Source organism: Coturnix japonica, chromosome 4, assembly GCF_001577835.2.
Source record: "Coturnix japonica isolate 7356 chromosome 4, Coturnix japonica 2.1, whole genome shotgun sequence".
In the NCBI taxonomy this organism is placed as follows: domain Eukaryota; kingdom Metazoa; phylum Chordata; class Aves; order Galliformes; family Phasianidae; genus Coturnix; species Coturnix japonica.
The window spans coordinates 30,538,798-30,559,239 of record NC_029519.1 but is presented as its reverse complement, the minus strand read 5'-3'; the positions used below and the strand labels follow the sequence as shown (position 1 = coordinate 30,559,239).

General features: G+C 58.2%; 3 protein-coding genes and 1 long non-coding RNA gene across 4 annotated transcripts in view; 2 read left to right on the top strand and 2 right to left on the bottom strand.

Annotated features, from left to right (window-relative positions):
* The window catches only part of LOC107313203, a 28,177-nt gene extending 22,794 nt beyond the window's left edge, over nucleotides 1-5,383 (bottom strand). Inside the window, exon 1 of the long non-coding RNA XR_001554863.2 lies at nucleotides 4,851-5,383. This is a non-coding gene — a long non-coding RNA (uncharacterized LOC107313203). The remainder of the gene's footprint in view (nucleotides 1-4,850) is intronic.
* Nucleotides 42-4,350, top strand: GSR (glutathione-disulfide reductase). The gene is made up of 13 exons (XM_015861236.1): nucleotides 42-185; nucleotides 601-627; nucleotides 1,106-1,194; nucleotides 1,369-1,438; nucleotides 1,549-1,696; nucleotides 1,792-1,846; nucleotides 2,103-2,202; nucleotides 2,611-2,697; nucleotides 2,870-3,031; nucleotides 3,220-3,331; nucleotides 3,405-3,536; nucleotides 3,638-3,771; nucleotides 3,938-4,350. Exons 1-13 carry the CDS (start codon nucleotides 57-59, stop codon nucleotides 4,085-4,087), a joined length of 1,395 nt encoding a protein of 464 aa, XP_015716722.1. The 5' UTR covers nucleotides 42-56; the 3' UTR covers nucleotides 4,088-4,350.
* An 892-nt stretch (nucleotides 5,384-6,275) lies between the features above and the next one.
* BTC (betacellulin) lies at nucleotides 6,276-10,356 on the bottom strand. Its single transcript, XM_015861244.2, has 5 exons — nucleotides 9,042-10,356; nucleotides 7,132-7,203; nucleotides 6,875-6,992; nucleotides 6,604-6,750; nucleotides 6,276-6,503 (listed from the first exon to the last, which is right to left on the bottom strand). The coding sequence occupies exons 1-5, from the start codon at nucleotides 9,433-9,435 to the stop codon at nucleotides 6,398-6,400; spliced, it is 837 nt and encodes a 278-aa protein (XP_015716730.1). The 5' UTR covers nucleotides 9,436-10,356; the 3' UTR covers nucleotides 6,276-6,397.
* Nucleotides 10,357-10,439: 83 nt separating this feature from the next.
* PARM1 (prostate androgen-regulated mucin-like protein 1) lies at nucleotides 10,440-19,077 on the top strand. Its single transcript, XM_015861243.1, has 4 exons — nucleotides 10,440-10,575; nucleotides 16,172-16,807; nucleotides 17,657-17,735; nucleotides 18,530-19,077. Exons 1-4 carry the CDS (start codon nucleotides 10,455-10,457, stop codon nucleotides 18,612-18,614), a joined length of 921 nt encoding a protein of 306 aa, XP_015716729.1. The 5' UTR covers nucleotides 10,440-10,454; the 3' UTR covers nucleotides 18,615-19,077.
* The last annotated feature ends 1,365 nt before the right edge of the window (nucleotides 19,078-20,442 follow it).

Below are 20,442 nucleotides of genomic sequence, written 5' to 3'. Positions count from 1 at the left end.
GGTGCTGCGCTCTCGGGGGCGGGCCGGGGCGGTGCCGGGCGGGCTGGGGCTGAGCCATGGCGGCGGCCGCGTACGAGCTGCTGGTGCTGGGCGGCGGGTCCGGCGGGCTGGCGGGGGCGCGCCGGGCGGCAGAGATGGGGGCCCGCGTCGCACTGGTGGAGCCGCGGCGCCTCGGCGGCACCTGCGTGAGTCGGGCCGGGGCGGCGGGACGCGGGCGGCGGGGAGAGCTGCGGCGGCGGGCGGCGAAACGGCTCTGCAGCCCAGCGCCTCGCTGCGGACGAGCGGCGGCCGTGCGCTTCCCTTCGCCCAGCGGCCGCCCGACCCACGGTGCCAGAACGCGGCCGCAGACGGAGCGCTCGGCGGATCCTGCCCCGCGGACCGGGAGCACCGCCGACCTGCCGCGCTCAGCACCGAGGAAGCGGAGCTGGGACACGGCGCGAGGGACGCGGCACCCCCCGCATGGGCTGTGCCGGGCACCGGGCTGCCCGCGCCGCCGGCTCCGGGCAATGGGACGCGGCGTGCAGCGCTGCCGGAGCATCCCCTTGTCCCCTTGTCCCCTTATCCGCGTTACGCTCACAGCTCGCTCTTCTTCCCCCATAGGTCAACGTTGGGTGCGTGCCAAAAAAAGTGAGTGTGCTTTTTTTTGTCGTTCGCAACGTGCTGTCCCGGGTCAGTTCCAGCCCCGGCGCAGAGTCCGACGCCGTGGGCTTGGCCCCGAGCGACGGGCAGGAGCTGCGCTGAGGTCAGGGCACGGCCTGCGGGGAGGAAGCGGGGAGGAAGCAGAGCATGGCGCAACCGCACCTCCGTGGGGCACACAGCTCCCCGTCCCGCGGGCTGCCCCAGGCACAGGGGCGGCCTCGGGAAGGGCGGCCTGCACGCAGCCAAGCTGCCATCCCGGTGCTGTCAGCTGGTGGAGCCGCCTGGATGGCCTCGCACACCAAGGGGGGTCACGGCCGCGCAGTGTGTGGGTGCTCAGCGCGGCAGAGCTCGGGGTCCCCGCGGCCTTTGCAGTTCTCCCTAAACCACAAGAGCCCACTGTGTGTAAGGGCTCATCCTGCAGCCTGCCGCACCGGGGCACTGAGTGCGCCGTGCTCTGTGCGAGCAGGTGATGTGGAACGCCGCCATGCACGCAGAGCTCATCCACGACCATCCCGACTATGGCTTCGAGATACCTGGCGTCAGGTTTAACTGGAGGTGAGGAGCGGGCTGGGCGGTGCTGGGTGCCAGCCCCATGGGGAAGGCACCTGCCTGCGGTGCAACTCACACCCATTTTAGTTTGGATCTCCTTTGCCGTGTGCTGAGAGTATTTCAGCTGAGCTCTGTAGCTTCGTTAGCCGGCAATGACAATGAACTTCCATCTTCTTCCAGAACCATTAAGGAGAAGCGCGATGCTTATGTGAGACGCCTGAATGAGATCTATGAAAATAACGTAACCAAGGTGTGGATGCTTTTATTCCCTGAGCCTGCCGTGGAAGCAGGCCTTTCTGTCTATTTCCTGTGTTCATCTGCACTGATGCAGTACCTGGGCTCCCTGCTGTTGCTCCACAGGCTCGCATTGACATCATCCGTGGCTACGGCAAGTTCACCTCCGACCCGGAGCCCACCATCGAGGTCAATGGGAAGAAGTACACGGCTCCTCACATCCTCGTTGCGACTGGTGGGCGCCCAGCGGTGCCTCCTGACTGTGAAGTTCCCGGTGAGAACCCGCATAGAGCAAGCAGGGGGCAAGTCACGCGGCGGCAGGAAGCTTCCTGCTGTTATCCATGCTAAAATCAACCTGTTGCTTTGCAGGTGCCAGCCTCGGTATAACCAGCGATGGATTCTTTGACCTGGAGGAACTTCCCAGGTACAGTGGGATATCTCCCATCCCGGTGATGCAGTGGAGAGGTGAATCCCAGAGCTTGGTGGCTTCTGAGTGGCTCTGGCTGATCACCTTGCTGTTCTCAGCCCTGCCCTGGGAGGTGCCATAGGCTGTTCTGCAGGGCTCCCGCTGTGGTGGCACCCAAGATGAACTACTTGGTTTGGGCCCAGGAGAAGCTGCCAGGCTTCTGGTGCTTGTCAGGCTCCCAATATGTACACGTGGCATTCTTGCTTCTCTGCAGGCGCAGCGTGGTCGTTGGTGCAGGGTACATTGCAGTGGAGATCGCGGGGATCCTCTCCACACTGGGCTCCAAGTCCTCCTTGCTTATCCGTCGGGACAAGGTACTGCTGCTGGCCGGCCCCACAGTGCCTCCCATTGCAGCCACAGCCCAACTGCTCACAGGTCTCTGGCAGGGCAGGCAGGGAAGCTGTGGGTGGAGGCAGAGCAGAGGCACGCTGCTGAGCCCATCCCTGCAGCTGGAGAGCATGCAGAGCTTTTCTGTAGCACTGCGTGCCATGGGACCTTTTTCCTTCAGCTTCGTGCTGAGTCATAGCTTGAGGAAAGCAAACTAAGGAAGATTAAAAAAACAAAGAAACGCTTTACCTTAAAAAAAAAAACACTTTACCATGAAGCAGAAGCGTCAAGGGTGGGGCAGGAAAACGGGCAGAAGGGAGATGGAGGTGGATAGGGCCATCAAGCATCCTCGTGTGTGGGCTGTCATCTCAGAGGGCTGCATGGTCCCTGCATAGGTCCTGAGGACGTTTGACTCGCTGATCAGCACAAACTGCACACAGGAGCTGGAGAACATTGGAGTTGATGTCTGGAAGCACACACAGGTATGGGCTCTCGCTGGGGACAAGATGAGGTTGGATTTGATGATCTTGAAGGTCTTTTCCAGCCTGAGCAATTCTATGATTCTGAGGTGGATGGGGTGGCACCCCAAGCAAGTGTGGTTGCTTACCAACACTATTAGCACCTTCCCACCATGGCCCTTGATTGTCCCCGCAGGTCCAGGCTGTCACCAAATCCCCCAATGGCTTGTTGGAGGTGAAGGTGACATCCTCAGAGCCTGGGCACAAGCCAGCTGTGAAGGTGATCCATGACGTGGACTGCCTTCTGTGGGCCATTGGGCGGGAGCCGAACACAGAGGAGCTGTGTCTGGACCATGTGGTGAGATAGAAATGTATCCCCTTCCCCTTAAGCATCGCCAGCCATGGGCTGCAGAGCTTCTTGGTGCTGTTTGGGACCATAAAATGTCTGGCACATCACTGCCTGACTCAGTTCATCCATGCAAGGACCTCCATGCCATGAGGACCACAAGGTTCTAAGTGCTGACATGGCTGGTGTTACCCTGGCAGGGTGTGAAGGTAGATGCCCAGAACCATGTGGTGGTGGATGAGTTCCAGAACACCACCAGAAAGGGGATCTACGCCATCGGAGACGTCTGTGGCAAAGCTCTCCTGACCCCAGGTATGTACTGGTGCCCTCCATCCCCTCATCCCACAGCAGAGCCGTGCCTCACGTTCCCTGTCCCTTTCCTTAGTGGCCATTGCGGCTGGGAGAAAGCTGGCACTTCGGCTCTTTGGTAACCAGCAATGTGCCCGGCTTGACTACAGCAACATCCCCACTGTCGTCTTCAGCCATCCACCCATTGGAACTGTAGGCCTCACTGAAGGTAGGGGCGGGAGGACCTTCAGACGGGCATGTAGGTGTTAAATCAGTGCCCGTGTGGGGAAACAGTTAAGGGAAACTGATGTGCAGTACCTTCTGCTACAGATGAAGCCATTGCTGCACACGGGAAGGACAATGTGAAGATCTACTCCACATCATTCACTCCCATGTACCACGCAGTCACCCAGAGGAAGGTGAAGTGTGTGATGAAGCTGGTGTGTGCTGGCAAGGAGGAGAAGGTTTGTAGAAGGGGATGGTATCCCCACGTAGGAGGCTGCAGGTCCCTTTTTGGGATCTCACTGCAGGGAACACCACTGGCTGTCCCTGTGGGGACAGTGGTGGTGCTGGTGTGTGCTCCTGGCTGTGAGTCTGGCCTCACACTGGCTTCTTGCTTCTTCCTGGAAGGTGGTGGGGCTGCACATGCAAGGCCTGGGCTGTGACGAGATGCTACAGGGCTTTGCTGTGGCCATCAAAATGGGAGCCACCAAGGCCGACTTTGACAACACAGTTGCTATCCACCCTACCTCAGCAGAGGAGCTGGTGACAATGCGCTGAAGTGGAGATGAACTGCTGGCAGCTGAAGCAGAGGAGCCAGTCCTTGCATCCTGGCAGCACTTCCTCTGTGCCAAGTTAATCACATGAGCAAATTTCACCTCTTTCTCTCTGAAAATTTTTCATGATTTGTAGGAAATCATTTTATTTTTTTTTCCAAGCCTTACAAAGTGCCTAAACACCAGCCAATTGCTTGGAGAGCAACACAGTGGTGGAATCAGTGTGGTGTGACCCAGAGTGGGAAATAAATGCAGTGATGCTGGTAAGCCTTTGCCTCGCGTGTTCTAATTGCCGTTCTGTGCTGTACCACGCAGGGCAGGAACAAGTGCTGGGGCATCATCTCAGCCTTAAGAGGCAAAGGCGGGGAGTCACCGGGGGATGCCAAAGGGACGGTGACAGGCTTGCAGACTGTGTCTACATGAGCTTCCTGAGTTTCACCATGGCCAAGTGCCGCGCAGGTTTGACCCACGAGGCTCCTAACTCGAACTTCCCGCAGCCGCCATTACGCGGCTGAGGGGGGACGAAGGGGCTGGCGCTGAGACCGCAGGGCGCCTGCGCAGTGCGGCCGCCATCTTGTTCCTCCGTTCCCCTTCCGGCCGCGGGCGGTGCTGCGCTGCTGGGACGGTGCGGAGCGGAACGGGACGGGGCTTTACAGCTCAACTTCTTATTCAGATGTTTAATCAGTATCCACAATAGTTACCACTGGGCCTGCGTAGTGACTGTGTGTAAAGCCCAGACTGTCTTACAAACCAAGAGCTATAGTTACCTGGAGCCACAATGAAGTTGGAGAAGTCCAGGAGACTTCCAGGGCATGTCCACAAGCTGGAGCTGCCTGTGAGCCAGACAGCGAGCTGGAGACGGACAAAGCAGTTAGTCTGCAGATACAAATTAAACTAGTCAGTATCTATGCAGTACGCAACTAAGACATTCTGGATTAACATTCAGATTATAACAGTGATTGATTTACAGCCTTGTCTAAAGTCTAAGTCGTAATGCAAATGACAAAGGAGCTCTGGCTATAGAGCTCTCCTTTGCAGCAAGCAGCCCAAGTCCAAGAGATAGCCTCTGTTCAGCAGGTGCCCCTTACATGAGCCCAGGATGGCTCCACCCTTCTGGGTGCGAACATTTTGCCTGCGCTCCCTGGGCCAGGTGCTCAACCACCAGTTTGAGCCGCGACCTGACAGCTCCCCTACAGTTGTAATGAGCCAGAGATGAACTGGGGGCACAAAAACAAGAGACTTCCTAGGCTAGACACATCTATAAGCTGAAGCTGCGGATGAGCTGGAGAAATCCAAGGCTCACTAATACATATAAACTAATTATCAGTGTATAACTGTGATCTGTAATGTTCTGGTGATGGCAGCAATTGACTGACAGGTTTCCCGAAGCCCATTCTGTGCCAGGCTGTGGTTACCTGATGCTGGAGGTGTCCCTGCTCGCTGTGGTGCCGCAGGGAGCTGTGTGGCGGGCTGACTGCGGGCTGTGCTGTGCCCTGCACGGAGTGGGCTGCGGGGCTGGAACCGAGGCGGTGTTTGCAGCGGGTGAATCAAACCCTGCAGCTGGGGGCACAGTCAGGTTCCCGTGCTGGAGCACACGGACACAGCTGTGGGCACTGCCGGCTTGCAGCACGGCGGGCCCCGTGTGCTATAGAGCCACCCGCAGGGAAGGCGAGGAGCTGCTCCATTTCCACAGGCCCCGCTACCATCAGGAGGCACGAAGGGTGGAAGAGCGGCTCCGGGGCCGCATCGGGCCTCGAGCACGATTTACTTTGCACAGCCAGCCAACAGCCGCCGCTCGCCACCGGCCCAGGGCTGAGCTGTGAGAGGCGCGTGTGGGGACAGGTCCGGGGCAGCACCGCCATCCCCACACAGCACCGCTAACACCACACACCTGCCGCCCCTTCCCTCGCTCGCTCCTCCCGGCGCCCCGCGCCAGCTGTGCCGGAAGCAGCGCCCCCTGCCGGCCGTGCCGTGCCCTGCAGCGCCCCCTGCTGTCGCAGCCTCCTAACGGCGCCCCCTGGCGGCGCTGCACGGCACAACACCGCCCCGAGGCTGAGTCCCCGTCGTGCGGCGGCGCTGGGAGCGGGGCGTCCCGCTGTGCCCTGCGCTGGGACGGAAGATAAAGGGCAGCGTGCACGGCGGGGCAGGAGGCACCTTTGCGACACGCAGACACGCGTGGGCTTTCGGTCACACCCCTTTATTAGCACCGTGACAAGCGCGACCCCTCGCCCACCCGGCCGGCGCTGGGACCCGCCCGCAGGTTCCTGGCGGGCAGCTGTCGGAGCTTCAGGGGTCCCCGCTGCCCCCCGCCCCTTCACGCAACGTCCGTCTCCAGCACGTCTTCGCTCCTCGAGGGCGCGTTCTTGTTCAGCGTCTCCATCTCCTCTTCCTTCCTCTTCCTGCGCTGCTTCCGACAGTGGCTTTTGAGGGGACGGGAATGAAAGAAATGAGCGGATCGGCGATGCCCCGCAGCCCTCCCGGCAGCTCAGACCCCGCATGCCGCACCCCGGCCCCACGTACTGAGCACAGAGACAGACGCAGACGACAAAGACGATGAGGGTGACGACGGCGGCGATGAGGGAGATGACCACGATCTGGCCCCGGTCTCCTCGCAGGTAGAAGATGTCCACTTGCTCACACCGCGCCCCCGTGTATCCTCGCTCGCATCTGCCCCGCAGCGCAAGGGACAAACAACACAGGTCCAAAAGCCGCCGCATCGCACCCCCCGCCGCCCCGTCCCGGCAGCGCGCTGTCCCCCCGTGCCAGCACGTCCCCTCCGCCCGTGACTTACACGCAGGCCGGCGCCGCCTCGGCCACGAGGAAGCGGCATCGCCCCTTGACGCAGTAGTGCCGGTACTCCTCGGGGCACCGCGAGAAGTGTCCCCGCCGCCGCAGCTGCGTCACGTTACCTGCAGGGACCAGGACGGGATGCAGCGGGGGCCCCGAGCTGCCGGCTCACGGCCTTGGCCGCTGTGCCGATAAGCGGCAGCTGGCCTCTGTGCCAGACAAAACACGGCGGTTTCCCGCTCCGTTCCCACCCCTCCTCACCTGCACAGCCCTCGCAGGGCAGCCCCTCGGTCACGTTGGCATCGGCACCCACGCAGCTGAAAAGTGCCAGGCCTGGAATGAAGGAGAGTGGCTGAGCAGGGACGGGGGGGCTGGCAGCCACGGGGAGGGGCCCCTTTGCCTCACCGGCATCAGCTTTTCTCCAGGTGTGGAGGGAGGGATGCCGCTGCCCACCTGCGGGCACCCAGCCAGGGCCCGCTGCAGCCTGCATGCTGCCCATGCGGTGGTGCGACCTGGGGTGCCCAGAGGGGTAGGAGACAATGGGAAGGGTTTGGGGGACATGAGGATGGCTGGCAGAGCCCCAGGTAGCCCCTTTGGCAGAGCCTGGGTGTCCAAAAACTGCTGGCAGTGGGACGAGGTAGCTGATTTGCAAACCAGCCCTGGTGGCTTCAGATGTCACCACACCAGCACCAGGTGCTGTGACATCCCTGCTGCTGCTACAGGGGAAACCCATCATGGGGCAAACCCAGGCACTCACCCCAGCTGTGTCATTTCATGGGTTCAGATGGGAAAGGGACAGCTTCCCTGGCCCAGCCTTAGGGAGGTTTGCACGGTGGTGCAGTAACCAGATCTTGGTGTACCAGGGATGACCCAGCACAGCGCTACTTCCCACAGGACAGGTCCCACTGGTGGGGCAGGTGCTCGGCAGGGCAGCATGTCACCAGGGGCACATCCTCATCATGTGGCGAGGAGTGGGCGGGTGTGCTGTGCTGCTTGGCCACCTGGCCTGCCTGCCAGGGCCCCATGGTAATGGCAGAGGGACTAAGTGGTCAGCCTCCTGAGTCCCCCAGCCAGCAGCAGAGTCTTTCCTGGCACCCATGTCCCTCCAGACTATATATAGGCAGCGTGGCTGTAACTGCACACGTCGTGTGACTGAGAGCCAATAAGCTTGGGTGCAGTCTCCAGCATGAGAGCTGAGGCCCGGCTGCCCCCCCCAGCACCAGCTGCAGGCTGACTTCACCCCAGCACGGGAAGACCCCAGCAGGGCAGCTTCCCCACCCTTACGGCAAACAGCTGCCCTCCTTCTGTAAGACTCCTTCAGGCAGCCTCCCCTCAACAGGGTGGTGGCATGGGGATGGTGTGGGTAATGGCAGCACTGTGGGGTCTCTGGCAGTCAGCTCTCAGCCCACCCAGCACAGATGTCTTTCCAAGGCTGGATCCCACAGCCCTCATCTTCCTGTGCTGGGCACCGCAGCCCCAGAACAGGTCAGGCACCATTCCCCTGCGTGGGTGTGGGCACCTGGTGTTGGTGTGGTGAGCACAACGCAGCCCCGCCAAAGGGCCGAGCCCAGGGCTGCTCGTGACAGAGGGCACATCTGGGTCCCACGGGGCTGCCTGCTGCCCGAAAGCCACCCAGTAGGTGGGGGTGATGGATGGCAGCGGGGCTGAGCTGCTCCTGAAGGCAGCCAAACCAAATGACTTCATAAGAGAGGCTCTGGGGTAGGACGCCTCCTCATTTAGTGCTGGAGGGGCACTTCTGTTCCGATGCAGGCACCACAGGGGCAGGCACTCGCTGCCTTGTATCCTCTATTGCTGGCGCTGCTTAGGACAGCAAAATACGTGTCCACGTGTGCACATGTCCACGCACCCAGACGTCCATCAGCACTGAGGCTGCTCGCAGGCAGGGTCCTGCTGCCAGATGCCAGAAGCATCCCATCCCCACTTCAAGGTATCAACCCGACGGACACAGCACGGGGAGCACCGGGACAGGACCGAGGAGGGCACGCGGGGCACGGCATGCGGGGCACGGGGATGGCACCAGGTAGGAGCCGGGAAGGACGGGATGGGCCAGGGCAGGACGGGACGGGGAGCACGGGGCGCGATCGCTCCAGGACCGTGCGAGCCCCGTGCTGGGACGGACTCCCCCGCGCGGCCGCGGTGCCGCCGCTTACCGGAGGCGAGGGCCAGGCACAGCAGCAGGGGGCCGGGACCGCCGCCCGGGACCGGGACCGCCGCCGTTTCCATGAGCGCCGCAGCCTCCGCCTGCCCGGTGCCCGGTGCCCGGTGGCTGCGGCGGGGCGGGACGGGACGGGGCGGGGCGGGGGCGGCTCTGTCTCCTCCTTCTCCTCCCTCTCCCCCCAGCGGCGCGGAAACCTGCGGTGGGACCCCCGGAGCGGATCTCCTCGCTCTCACCCCGGGCGGATCGGCCCGAGCGCTGCGGGACGGGGGTTCGCTCGCGCCCGCCCGAACACCCTCACGCGGAGCCCCGGGCTGCCGTGCGGGGTTGCGGGTGCCAAGAGGGTGGCACATCCCCGGGGCGGCCTCCCGGCTCGTCCGCGCCCGCATGAGCTCAGGGGGAGGAATGACGGACTGGAAAGAAAGCGGTGACCTCACGCCGCGGGATGGCGGCTGTGAACGCGGCGCTGGCAGCCGCCCCGCTTGGCCGCCCGCCGAGGCTCCGCTCCCGCACACGCCCGGCCGGTGGGCGGCCCTGCTGGCCCGCGTGTGCCTCGAACCGGGTCCCTCTGCACGGGCTGTGTGGGCCCCCGGGCAACGGGGGTGTGCGCACCCTCTTCCGTTAGGGAACCCTATCTGTCTGTTTGCAGCGCAGCAGTTCGGATATCCTATATTTACCACATGCCGTAGTTCCTGCAGTCTCCCAGGCTCGGCTCTCGGATATCTGACCGTGCCGCACCACCCGAGGGCCGAGCTGCTCGGCTCTTTCCACCATCCCCCTTTTGCGTACTGCTACTTCTAGAGCCCCCCTCACTCAGCAGTGCTTCCTGCTTAGCCAGCTCACCGTGTTCTTTTCCCCTGGAGCATCCTCTTTCTCCTCAACATTTTGGATTTCCCCTCTTTAGATCCCAGCCCCCTTCCTCGCTGGTGGCACTGCTATGACGGCTGCCTGCATCTCAGTGCTACCCTTCTGCCCGCACAGATGGAAGAGTTTCCAGCTGAGAGGGTGCAGGAGGTCAGGAGAAGCCGATGGCGGGTGAATCCCTCAAACAAAACGTCAGAGAACCTCTTAAGCATCAAACGTGCTGAAGAATTTGTTGCCAATGACCGTGCCAACTAACTAGGCGGGGGAAACCCACTCCAATAAGACCAGGTGAGGTGGCCACGCAGAAGCGGCCGGTGCCGATGAGAGCAGGAGTTAGTGGCCGTGCAGACGGCAGCTGGAGCCAGAGGACGGTGCCCAGCGAGGGCTCCGAGGCTTCTCACGGTCTCCGCGTGGCGTTTGCAGCCAGCGCGATGCCGAAGGGGGGGAGCGGTGGCTGCGCGGTGCCGGTGCCAGCAGGTGCCGCTGCGCTCTCGGTGCCGCTGCGGGCGGCGAGCGGGGCGGGGGGCGGGGAGCGGGGCGGGCGATGCCTCCCCCCGCCTCCTCCCTCCGTCTCTCCCTCCCTCCGTCCTCGGCTGCTCGCGCCGCCGGGACCATGGGCTGCTGCTGCCGCCTCCTCCTCGCCCTCCTCCTCCTCCTGCCCGCAGGTGAGCGGTGGGGTCGCGCGTGGGAGGGGAACGCGGGGGGACACCGCGCTGCTCGCCCTTGTCATGCGAGGGGCGCTCCGAGGCTCTATGGGAAGCTGCCCTCCCGGCCGGGAGTCCCGGGGACGGTCGGGATGCGTCCAGCCCGGAGCCACGCGTGTCCGCGGGTACACACAGAGGCGCGCTCCGGGAGCACCCCTGGACTTCGGGAGGCTTTGGGGGCAGCCCGGGGAGGGGGAAAGAGCCTGGCGAAGGGGCGAGCCCCGCGCGGGGATAAACGCGTTGGATGAGGAAGCATTTAACGCCGAGCTGTGCGTGGCACGGCGGCACCGAGCAGTGCCCGGCTTGGTGAGGTGCGGGAGCGCTCAGCCATTCGGGGACCAGACGGTCCGGAGCGGGTCGGCTGTTCCTGGGACATCTCCAGCCGAGCGTCCCACCTGCGCCTGCTGACCATGCTGAGGCTGGGGACGAGTTGTTCCCAGTGCCCGAGCCGAGCCAGCACGGTTCTTAGGGCATCCCCTGGCAGCATCGCTGGGACCCTGTGGAAGACCACTGGGAAATTGCCAACTCCGTGCCTCTTGGGGTGCTTCCACACGGGCATGAATCTTACATATACATATGTTATATATTTATATATGTACTATTTTCTGCACTGAAATGTTATTTACAAGAAAAACAAAAACAAAACCCAAAACTTTTCCACCTTTAAAACAAAAACAACCCAGCCAACTGTACAAATTATTATTTAAATATGCTCTGAGCTCATTCTTTGGGAGAGAAGGCAGCTTGGCAAGTACCAAATATCACCAGGCTTTTTCCTGCCCCTCTAATGAGATAATAGCATCTCACACTGCGTTTGAGAAAAGGAGGAGGAAGTTTTGACCATTCCTGTACTCAGAAGGCAGATTCATCTGCTCCCAGCCTTGCTGTGGGACACCGGACCAAAGCCCTGTCAGACCCATCTCAGCACCTTTTATCTTTGTCACAGCTCAGGATCAGCAAGACACAAAGCAAAGTTCTGCAGTCGCTCTGATCCTTCTGGGGGAATCTGTCCCACAGCTGGTGCTCCTCCATGACAGCGCCCATAACAAAAGACACATCCCCTCATTGTCACAGGGTGACAGGGACCAACCAGAGCCAGAGGATCCCTCCATCCTCTCCACTCCTTGGGCTGCCCACAGGAAGGCAGCTGCTGCTCCCTGGGCTGGAAATATCCCCTCAGTGAGTGCTCTGCACCAAGACCCCTGTGGCTTTGTCCCCAGGCAGGCAGGGGGACACCTGGGACAGCCTCTCCCAAGGGGACAGACACAGGAGAGCAGGTGATGGACGCAGACATCATGTTTGTTTCCATTGCGTGCCTGTTTCTTTGAACTACAGAAAGCTTCAGGCTTGGGAGCAATTAGGCTTAACCCATTTAATGACCATGCAGGAAGCCAGCCCAGCTAGCCATTAAGTCAAAGCGACCGAGGGTACATGTGATCTGAGTGCCAGGGATTCTTTTTTTTCACTGAAAGCTTTGGTACTGCATTTGCATTGGACCCTGTCTTTCTCCTCCCCTCGCTGCCCTCCCCAGATGTTGTGTGGCTGTCAGCATGACCTAGCTGTGCAGCAGGAGGTGAGGCTGCCCAGCTCCTAGTGCGCTCAGAAAAAGCAGCAATCTAGGCAGAGAACCCAGCGCTGCCTGCATGTGCTCATAGCAGGGAGCTCTGCATCGCAGCTGCAGGCTGCCAGCGTCAGGCTGGAAAGCAGAAGCACCGTAAGCTGAGCACAAGCAAGGAGAAGGGACAGCAGAAAAGGAGAAGGAGCAGCAGTACAGTACAGGAAAGCACTGGCCACAGAGGTGAAGGCTTAACTAACAAGGTTACAAGCAGGAAACCCTTGCCCTATATTTAAATATATACTGTTTTACTGCTCCACACAGCAATAAAGCACTGCGTGCTGCAGGAGCAGGGGAGTCAGGGGTCACTCTACTGCTTCCCGCTGAGAGCTTGCATAGCGTGCATCTGTGGGTAAGGAACCACTGAACTCCCCATCCAGAGCAAGTGCTCCTGGTTCAGAAGGGTCAGCTGCTTCTCCAAACAGACTGCATGAATAAACCATCCCAAGCTATGTATTTTCACATAACACTGCCAGCATTTATAATTTATCACCCATAAAGCTCTCCATTTACTCTCAGCAGCACCAGCAGCTGCAGCCAGCAGCTTTTGTAATAGGGCCTCACTCTGCTCGTAGCCCCCAGCACTCTGTGGTGCATGGGGATGGAGCAGCATCTGCCCCTGGGAGATCCTGTGGGCAGATGTTGAGATTGCCCTTAATTTTTGCTTACAAAAAGAAAACATTGATGTAGAAGCGAAAAAACCTGATGCTGTGTCTTACCCATGTGCTTCTATTTGTACCTGCCCCATAGCTGGTGCTGGGATGGGAAGTGGCACCTAGCTTTGCTGCATGGAATAGGTGTGCTCTGGGCAGCCAAGAGAGCTCTCTCCTGGGTGAACTTATTCACTGCTCTTTGCTGCATTCCCATCTTTCAGAAAGGGTGTTTGGATTAAGTGTGGAAGCTGTTGTAGCCAAGATAAGCTGCTGGGAAAGAAGAGAAAGAAACAGCCATGCTATTCCCCAAAGTGGTACCACTGGCCTCCTGAGGCAGGCACGCAGCAAAACGTGATGGCTGGGGAGCATCCCCCCATGGGTTTGTGTTAATGTGGGGTGAGAGCTGCATTCCCCATGTGGGTTAGGTCAGTTGGACCTTCTGGTGGCTGTATCAGGTGCAGCATGTCAAATGGAAGCTGGTTGAGAGCACCATCTCCACCTCTTGCTGGGTGCCAGCTTGCTGTGGCACAGCTGTCGTGTCCAATTTCATTTTTCTAGGGCTGGAGCTGTCTTGTTTTCACGTTGCCTCTCAGCTGGAGTAACAGCCTGCTCTGAGTGCTGATGAGCAATGCGCTGCTAATGAGGCTCCCAGCCCAGGCTAGGTATGTGCTGCTAAAGCAGAGCTTAGCTTGTGTGAGGGTGAGACATCACCTCTGCTTGCCATGGACTAACCGGGCCAGCAGCATGCCAATAGGAATCAATCCACACACTCAGTGGTGTTCCCTGGGGTTTCCCAGGTGACTGTTATTAATGCTCTTGAAAATGTAAGCATTCATGTTAGAGGGATTTCCCATCTTCTCCAAGAGGACGACTCACGCCAGTGGCCACTTAGAGCTCATGTGGGGCTGGAAGGTGGGTGGTGCAGGGTGCTGTGCCAAGCCACTGCTTGTGCATGGCTACCTGGTGCTTCCCATCCTGTTCTGTTCCCATCCAGATTCCTGCAGGGCAGTTGCTGCCATAAGGGAATTAGATGGGCAAATTCCTCAGAGTTGAGCTATGCGTGGTATCCTTTGATAACTGATGTCCTTCAGTTGCTTTGACAACCCCTGCCTGCCTCTGAAGTCATGTGCTTTGAAGGAAAGATTTTTGGTGTTTTTTTAATCCTTTATTCCAGTTCACTCTTCTGGCTACTGCTCACAGTCGCATCCCAGGTGCTGAGCAAACAAGGGAACCACCACCTCAGCATTTCTTCACCTTTTCAGATGTGCTTGTAGAGGATCTGGCTTGCTGCATGCCGCCCAGCACCAGGAGGATGGGCTGTCCTGTGGGATGCGGTGGCTTATTGGGAAGAACCTGAGGTTGCCAGTGGGATCCCTAGAGCACAGAGCTGTTTTCAGCTCTCCTGGGCAATGCCTGTGACCTGTGACTGATGGGGATGAGTGCCCAGTTGAGGCATGCGCTCAGACCTGGCTGTGCGGCCAGCTGCACTCGTGCCATGTAGATATTATCAGAAACTTTCTGACTCATCCCAGCCAGCAGCACTGCCAGCTCTGCAGGATCCCTTCTAGTTTGCCCCAGACGTTCAGGCAGACCATGGTGGTGCTGCTGGCCCAAAGGACACATAAGACACTGGGTAAACCAAACCCCAAACCAAGCAGGGGTGAGGATGTGTTTTGAATTTCTGAATCCATGGGGACTGAAAGGGAAGCTGTCCCATAGCAGGTCTCCTTCTTGGTTGTTAACAGGAGCAGGCTGCTGCTCCTGCAAGAGAGCCCATCCATCCCTGCCATTCAGTGTGGGATGGCTTTCTTCAAGAGCAGGGGGTAATTCTGCAAACACTACCTCACAGTATTGCCTCCTTAGTACAGATCTGGCTGGTATTCGGAGTGAGGCTTCAGGCAAGAAGCAAGGGGACCAGGGAGACAGCAAGCTGCTCCTTTCCATGAAAGGCAGAGCATTTACCTCACAGAGCTAACAGAGTGCTCAGGGTGCCACCAGCCCACTGAGGGTCTTGTTGGAGCTTCCTGTGAGAAGCTGGGGTGGCAGCCTTTAACCTGCTGGTCCTGTTGCATCCGGCTGACGTGCTCCAGTAAATATGTGGGAAGCATTACTTCAAAGCAATTGAGGTACAGCCCCAGCCCTGATCTCAAGAAGCCCAGGGCTGGAGGGTGCTTGATTCAGGTTGTCAGTATGTCCATGTCCTCAGCCACCACCTGGCAATTACTTTCTGCCCTAGTTTGGCCACCACTGGTGCAGAGTTCTTAAAATGGTGGATGTGTGTTCTACACCTTCCTTTGCAGAGGCTTATGTGCCTGCTGCTGTGATTGTGTTTTGGAATTACCAGTGCTTGCTGACAGGGAAGCTGCCTTGGTGGTGATGCAGATTGCAGCACTGAATCCTCCCAGCTGCCTGGGCAGCACTTGTTGCTTGGGAAAGGTGTTGCCCAGTGCTCCTGGTGAACCCAGCTGAGAACTTTGGGTGCCTCCTGCTGTGGGCCATGGGAATGGGTGGCTGCCTTCTTCAGGGCTGTGGCTGGGGGCACCTGGGGTTTGGAGCCAGCTCTCCTGGTGCCACCAGCAAGGGGCTTTGGGGGAACTGGCCTTCTGGATGGCAACAAAAATCAGTATTGTTCTGAGATTTTTGTCCTCAGTTCTCATGTAGACCCATGCTAGGATGCTGTGGGGTTATATGTAAGTGAGAGCATGGGAATAAAAATTCCCCCTGATGTCACTTGCTGCTGGCACACTCTTCCTCCAGTCTGGCTGTGCCCATGGAGCTGCTAGTGGTGGCTCAGAGCTGAGCTCGGCCCTGTGGAGAACAGAGAAGAGAGGAAGAAAAAAAAGAGCAGCCACTGGTGGGGACAGGGGAAAGAATGACTCATCTTTATGTTAAGAAATGGAGATGAATGAATGAATGCACAAGAAAACTGAGGGAAGAAAGAGGCATCCTGTGTCACAGTTCCCAGCTGTGTGGACCTTGCTGCTGCCTGCTCTGAGGGGTGTTGGGGACAGGGGTGCCAGGCTGGGATAGGAGCTGAGTCCTGAAGGGAAATGGGCTGGGATATGTGGGATGTGGGTTCCCAGAGTGCTGAGGTCCTCTAACCCACTGCCTGGCAACGGGAGCAGGAAGAATACCCTCCTTTCCACCATTTTCTTCTAGATGGAGATTTTGGCTGGCTTTGTGTTTCTAGGAGCTGTGGAGAAGGAAGTTCCCATTACCATTGTTGTGATGGCCACAGAGACCTCACAAAGGTTTCCTAGTTACTAATGCTTATTTTTCTCCCTGCCAGGACTTGGTGATGACCCTGTAGCACTGTCCCTTGCTCCCTTCCCAGTGGTGGGGACATCAGCAGGGCCAGGCTCAGGGGGCACGTCTGTCCCCACAGCAGCTCCCCATCAGTCTACACCTCTGACCGCTGAGGGACCCACCAGTAATGGAGTGTCCCCTGAGGTGGGTGGCCGCAATGAGAGCACCACGGCCATTCTGTCCACTGCCTCCACCCCCACAAACACTGTCACTGCAGCAGACAGCCTATCAGTGGCCCCCAGTTCGGTGCCACCAACCCTGGAGACGGTCTTGAGTCCTTGGACAGCACATTCCAGCCTGGCGAGAGGCACGACAGATTTGGGGACAAATCCCAGCCCTGTGGGCACACCTGCATCCTTCTCCTCTTCCTCCCCTGACAGCAGCACCCTGCACTCATCCCCTGGGACAGCATTGCTCTCACCAGCCATCTCCACCCAGCCATCGGCACTGATGAAGGATGTCCCTTCCCCAGGGACAATGGCTGTGTCAAGCCTGGCCATGGAGCCAACATCCCCCTCAGAGACTGTGGCCAGCCCCACCAAAGGCATGGCTGAAGAAGGCAAAAGCACTCCCTCGACTGGTGTCACCATAGAAGAGGTCCCACATGCCTTGAGTGCAGGTGAGCAGCACCCCTCTCTGTGCACACACAATATGTATCTAACTTCTTCCTGCCCTTGCCAGCTACATTTTTTTTCCCCAGTAATTTTTCACTTATTTTCACATTCACTGTGTTTTGCAAGCAAAGCTGAGCTCTCCTGATGTGCTTCCTCGGGGAGCCTGTGTCATCTGTAAAGGCAAGGGTTTGTGGATACCCACACTCAAGCACTCAGATGTGAATAAAACCCTTAGCTGCAGAGATTACTTGAAAAATTCAAGGAGGAAAGGAAGGAAGCCTCTTGACTGTGACTTGAGATGAGAAGATGTACATTTCTTCTCTCCCTTCTGCAGACAGCATGAAGCTAGCTTTGACCTGTCCTTTGCGAGCCCAGAAGGGTTAAAGGGCTAGAAGGTGGAGGTGGCTGGAGCCTCAGCCTTGCATGGCTTCCAGCCCTGGTTTGGCACTTAGTGCTGCCTAATGCTGGCAGGAACACTGAGGAGAATGCCCAGATTTCGTAGAATGACTTAGGCTGGACTGTGCCTTTAAAGGTCCAGCTCCAAGGGCTGGATTTTGCAGGCTCCTCTGCTGGGGGCTGCTGGACCCCCCAAAACCTTTTTACCAAAGAACAGACTGAGATGATTTTAAAGCTTCTGGTTAAGAAATAGATGGTAGCTCTGGGGCTTCCAGGTCTGCAGTAGTGGAAAAATGACCATTGTTTTATCCCAAACCCATCTGCCCCGTGTTAAGGGAAGGGGCCCAGCAGCCTCCATAAGGGATTTTTTGGGGAGAATTGCAGGGATTGAAGTTCAGGACATGTATCTGGCACTGGCACCAGGAGCTGAGTGCTGCTCTTTCTGGTGCTCCCTGCAGGCAGCATCGTGGCCATAACCGTGACGGTCATCGTGGTGGTGGTGCTGGTCTTTGGGGCGGCAGCGTACCTCAAGATCAGGTAAGGCTGGCCCTCTGCAGGGCCTTGAGTCCCAGTCTTTTGCATCATGTCTCTATTGAAAGCCAGGGCTTTCTTTGTTGCTTTACAAAAGCCTTGCTCAAATGCCAGAGATGCTGCTCAGCCAGCAGCCATAAACAGCAGTTTTCCCCAGGGCAAGCTGTTGGCTTGCGCCTTGCTGTGCCTGTGGCAGTAAGCAGCAGTGTGGCCTAACAAGATCTAGATGAGCAGAAGTCTCATGTTAATCATGGGATTGCAGAATGGCTTAAACCTATCCTAATTCCAACCTTCCTGTTTACTGCCAGGTGTGCCCCAAAACATGGCAGGGGCTCATTCTCCCTCCCAGGTGGTCCTGTGGAGGTGATGAGCCTTTCCCAGTGCTATTTCTGGCGTGTTCTGTAGGTGGTTGGTTGAGGTGGGGTGTGCTGGTGGCAAACCACTTTCTACACAGATACCTCAAAAACAATGTGGTGAAGGCCCAAATGTGTTTTGTTTTTATTTTACCCCACAGTAAAAGAACTAATAAAGCACCAAAGCAGCCAGCGTGTTAAAAAAATACAATAAACAGGGCTCCCGTAGCTGTGCACCAGCCAGCGCCTTGCTGTCCACACTGCAAGTGCCACAAACTCCATGCTGTCCTCATACGCACAGTGGCAAAGCACTGGGCATTCTTCCTGTCCCTCTGAAGGATGCATATGGGCTTTGAGGAGTTTGATGACAGCTTTTTGGCCCACTGCATGAGCACCCCTGACTCATTTCACCTTCTGCAGGCTAACATGGCGCCATGTTCCCCACAGGCACTCCTCCTATGGAAGGCTGCTGGACGACCATGACTACGGCTCCTGGGGGAACTACAACAACCCCCTCTATGACGACTCCTAGCAGGAGAAGATCCTTATTTATCAGCGCTTCCCCAGCATGCACCTGCTGCTTGTCCCCACCACGCGTGCTGGTTGCAGCCTGGAGGCCAAGCTGCTGCTGTGATCAGCACAGCGTGGCAGGCCCAGCAGGAGGCGGCTGGCTGCAGGGCAGGTGCACCCAAGTGTTGGTGCTTTGCCTGGGAAGCTCTCTGATAATATGGGTGGGTGCTGCTTCAGCAGTGGAGGGGGACCTGGGGCAGGTCCTTTGCTGCTAGCCCAGTAAACCCAAATTCCCAGTGGGAGGGCTGAGGGAGGCTAAGGCAGAAGACGGCAGCCCTGTGTTTTCCCTGGAAAGAACGTGGAGTGTCCCGTTGCTTTACGTGCCCCTCCCTCCAAGATCACCTCCCTGCACTGTCCCACTGCAAAACCATATGCCTTCCCTCATCTGTGGTAGCTCACCATGGGCAATTACATGACTGCTTACACTCCTGCTGTTTCGTGTGTTTGTGCACAGAAGCATGTCATTTCACTTTTTCTCCCTCTCTCCCTCTCTCCCTCTCTCCCTCTCTCCCTCTCTCCCTCTCTCTCCTGGGCCCTCCCTTCCCCTCCCCTCCCTCCGCTCCCGTCCCTCCCTCTCCTCCCGTCCGCGCCTCCCTCCCTTTCCTTCCTTCCTTCCTCCATTCGCTTTCTTCCCTTTCCTTCCGTTCCTTCCGGTTCCCTTCTTCCCTTCCTTCCTTCCTTCCTTCCTTCGGCGTCCGTGCCTCCTTCTTCCCTTCCTTCCTTCTCCTTCCAGCCTTCCTTCCTTCCTTCCTGTGCCTCTCCCGTCCCTTCCTCCGTCTCTTCCTTCCTTCCTTTGCCTTCCTTTCCTTCCTTCGGCTTCCTCTCCTCTCCTTCCTTTCTCCTTCCTTTCTTTCTTCTTCTTTTTAGTTTTATTTGATTTTGTTTTATCTTTTATTTTTCCGCCAATACACATTTTGTGGGAGCGGCTTTCGGGAAGATAGGTGCCTTTCCCCTCTGCCACTTGCCAAGATTAAGAAACTTAGCCAGTTGCCTGCAGCCATTAGCTGTTTGGCTCGTTTTGCAGCCTAGTGTTTTCATCCTTTTGAATACTGTCCTCTAAATTACGACCAAGAGCCATTTTTTATCCCCAGTTCGGATGCATAGCAGTGTAATTGCAAACACATGCACACACCAGCAGAGAAGGAAAATGATGGAGGTTGGGTGTTTATGGTTGGCTGGCATCTTTTTAAACCTTGCCTGTAATGGTACTACGGCTCTACGGAAGGCAGGTGGGCTGGAGCAGCACTGGTGTTCAAAACCCCTCACGGTTTTGGGGGAACCAGCATCACAAAGCTGTCCATTCAGGGAACAGCTGAGATGACACCAACGTCTGGGGAGGTTTGGTGTGATCTGCCTGAGGGGTGAGGGAGGCCCTCAAGGAGGGTCTTGAGTACGGCTTGGATTGCTGGGCTTGAGGTTAAGCGGGATTGAGGCGTTCAGACCAAGGGCCAAAGGTTGCTGCGGGGTTGCTGGGAGGCGTGTTGGCGCACCATATGAAGCCCGATGGCAGCAGGCTCATTGAGGGGCTGTGGAGGGCTGAAGGCGTGGGATGACTGTGAAAGAGGAAAGGGAGGACCTGGGGCGGGTGTTGGTCGAGGATGCTGCGGGGCTGAAATTGCAGCCCTGGCGAGTGTGCCCAGGGGGGTGGGGCCAAGAGGGACGAGCGCAAGAGGCATCGTGGGCCGTGTGGATGTGTAGGAAATTAGCAGGTGGCCGAGCAGGGAGCAGAGATGTGGTGATGGGGGGTGGGGCATTCCACCCGGTGCGTAGTTTCGGAGGGGCTGCTGGTG

Excerpts from the sequence above, each read along its gene's own strand:
- GSR (XM_015861236.1), top strand. The coding sequence starts at position 57 with ATGGCGGCGGCCGCGTACGAGCTGCTGGTGCTGGGCGGCGGGTCCGGC. Across the intron at positions 2,698-2,869 it reads ATGTCTGGAAGCACACACAG|GTCCAGGCTGTCACCAAATC; the intron begins GTATGGGCTCTC and ends TTGTCCCCGCAG. Across the intron at positions 3,332-3,404 it reads CAAAGCTCTCCTGACCCCAG|TGGCCATTGCGGCTGGGAGA; the intron begins GTATGTACTGGT and ends CCCTTTCCTTAG.
- PARM1 (XM_015861243.1), top strand. The coding sequence starts at position 10,455 with ATGCCTCCCCCCGCCTCCTCCCTCCGTCTCTCCCTCCCTCCGTCCTCG. Across the intron at positions 10,576-16,171 it reads CCTCCTCCTCCTGCCCGCAG|GACTTGGTGATGACCCTGTA; the intron begins GTGAGCGGTGGG and ends TCTCCCTGCCAG. Across the intron at positions 17,736-18,529 it reads GCAGCGTACCTCAAGATCAG|GCACTCCTCCTATGGAAGGC; the intron begins GTAAGGCTGGCC and ends TGTTCCCCACAG.
- BTC (XM_015861244.2), bottom strand. The coding sequence starts at position 9,435 with ATGCGGGCGCGGACGAGCCGGGAGGCCGCCCCGGGGATGTGCCACCCT. Across the intron at positions 7,204-9,041 it reads GTGCCTGGCCCTCGCCTCCG|GCCTGGCACTTTTCAGCTGC; the intron begins GTAAGCGGCGGC and ends CCTTCATTCCAG. Across the intron at positions 6,504-6,603 it reads TGCGTCTGTCTCTGTGCTCA|CCACTGTCGGAAGCAGCGCA; the intron begins GTACGTGGGGCC and ends TCCCCTCAAAAG.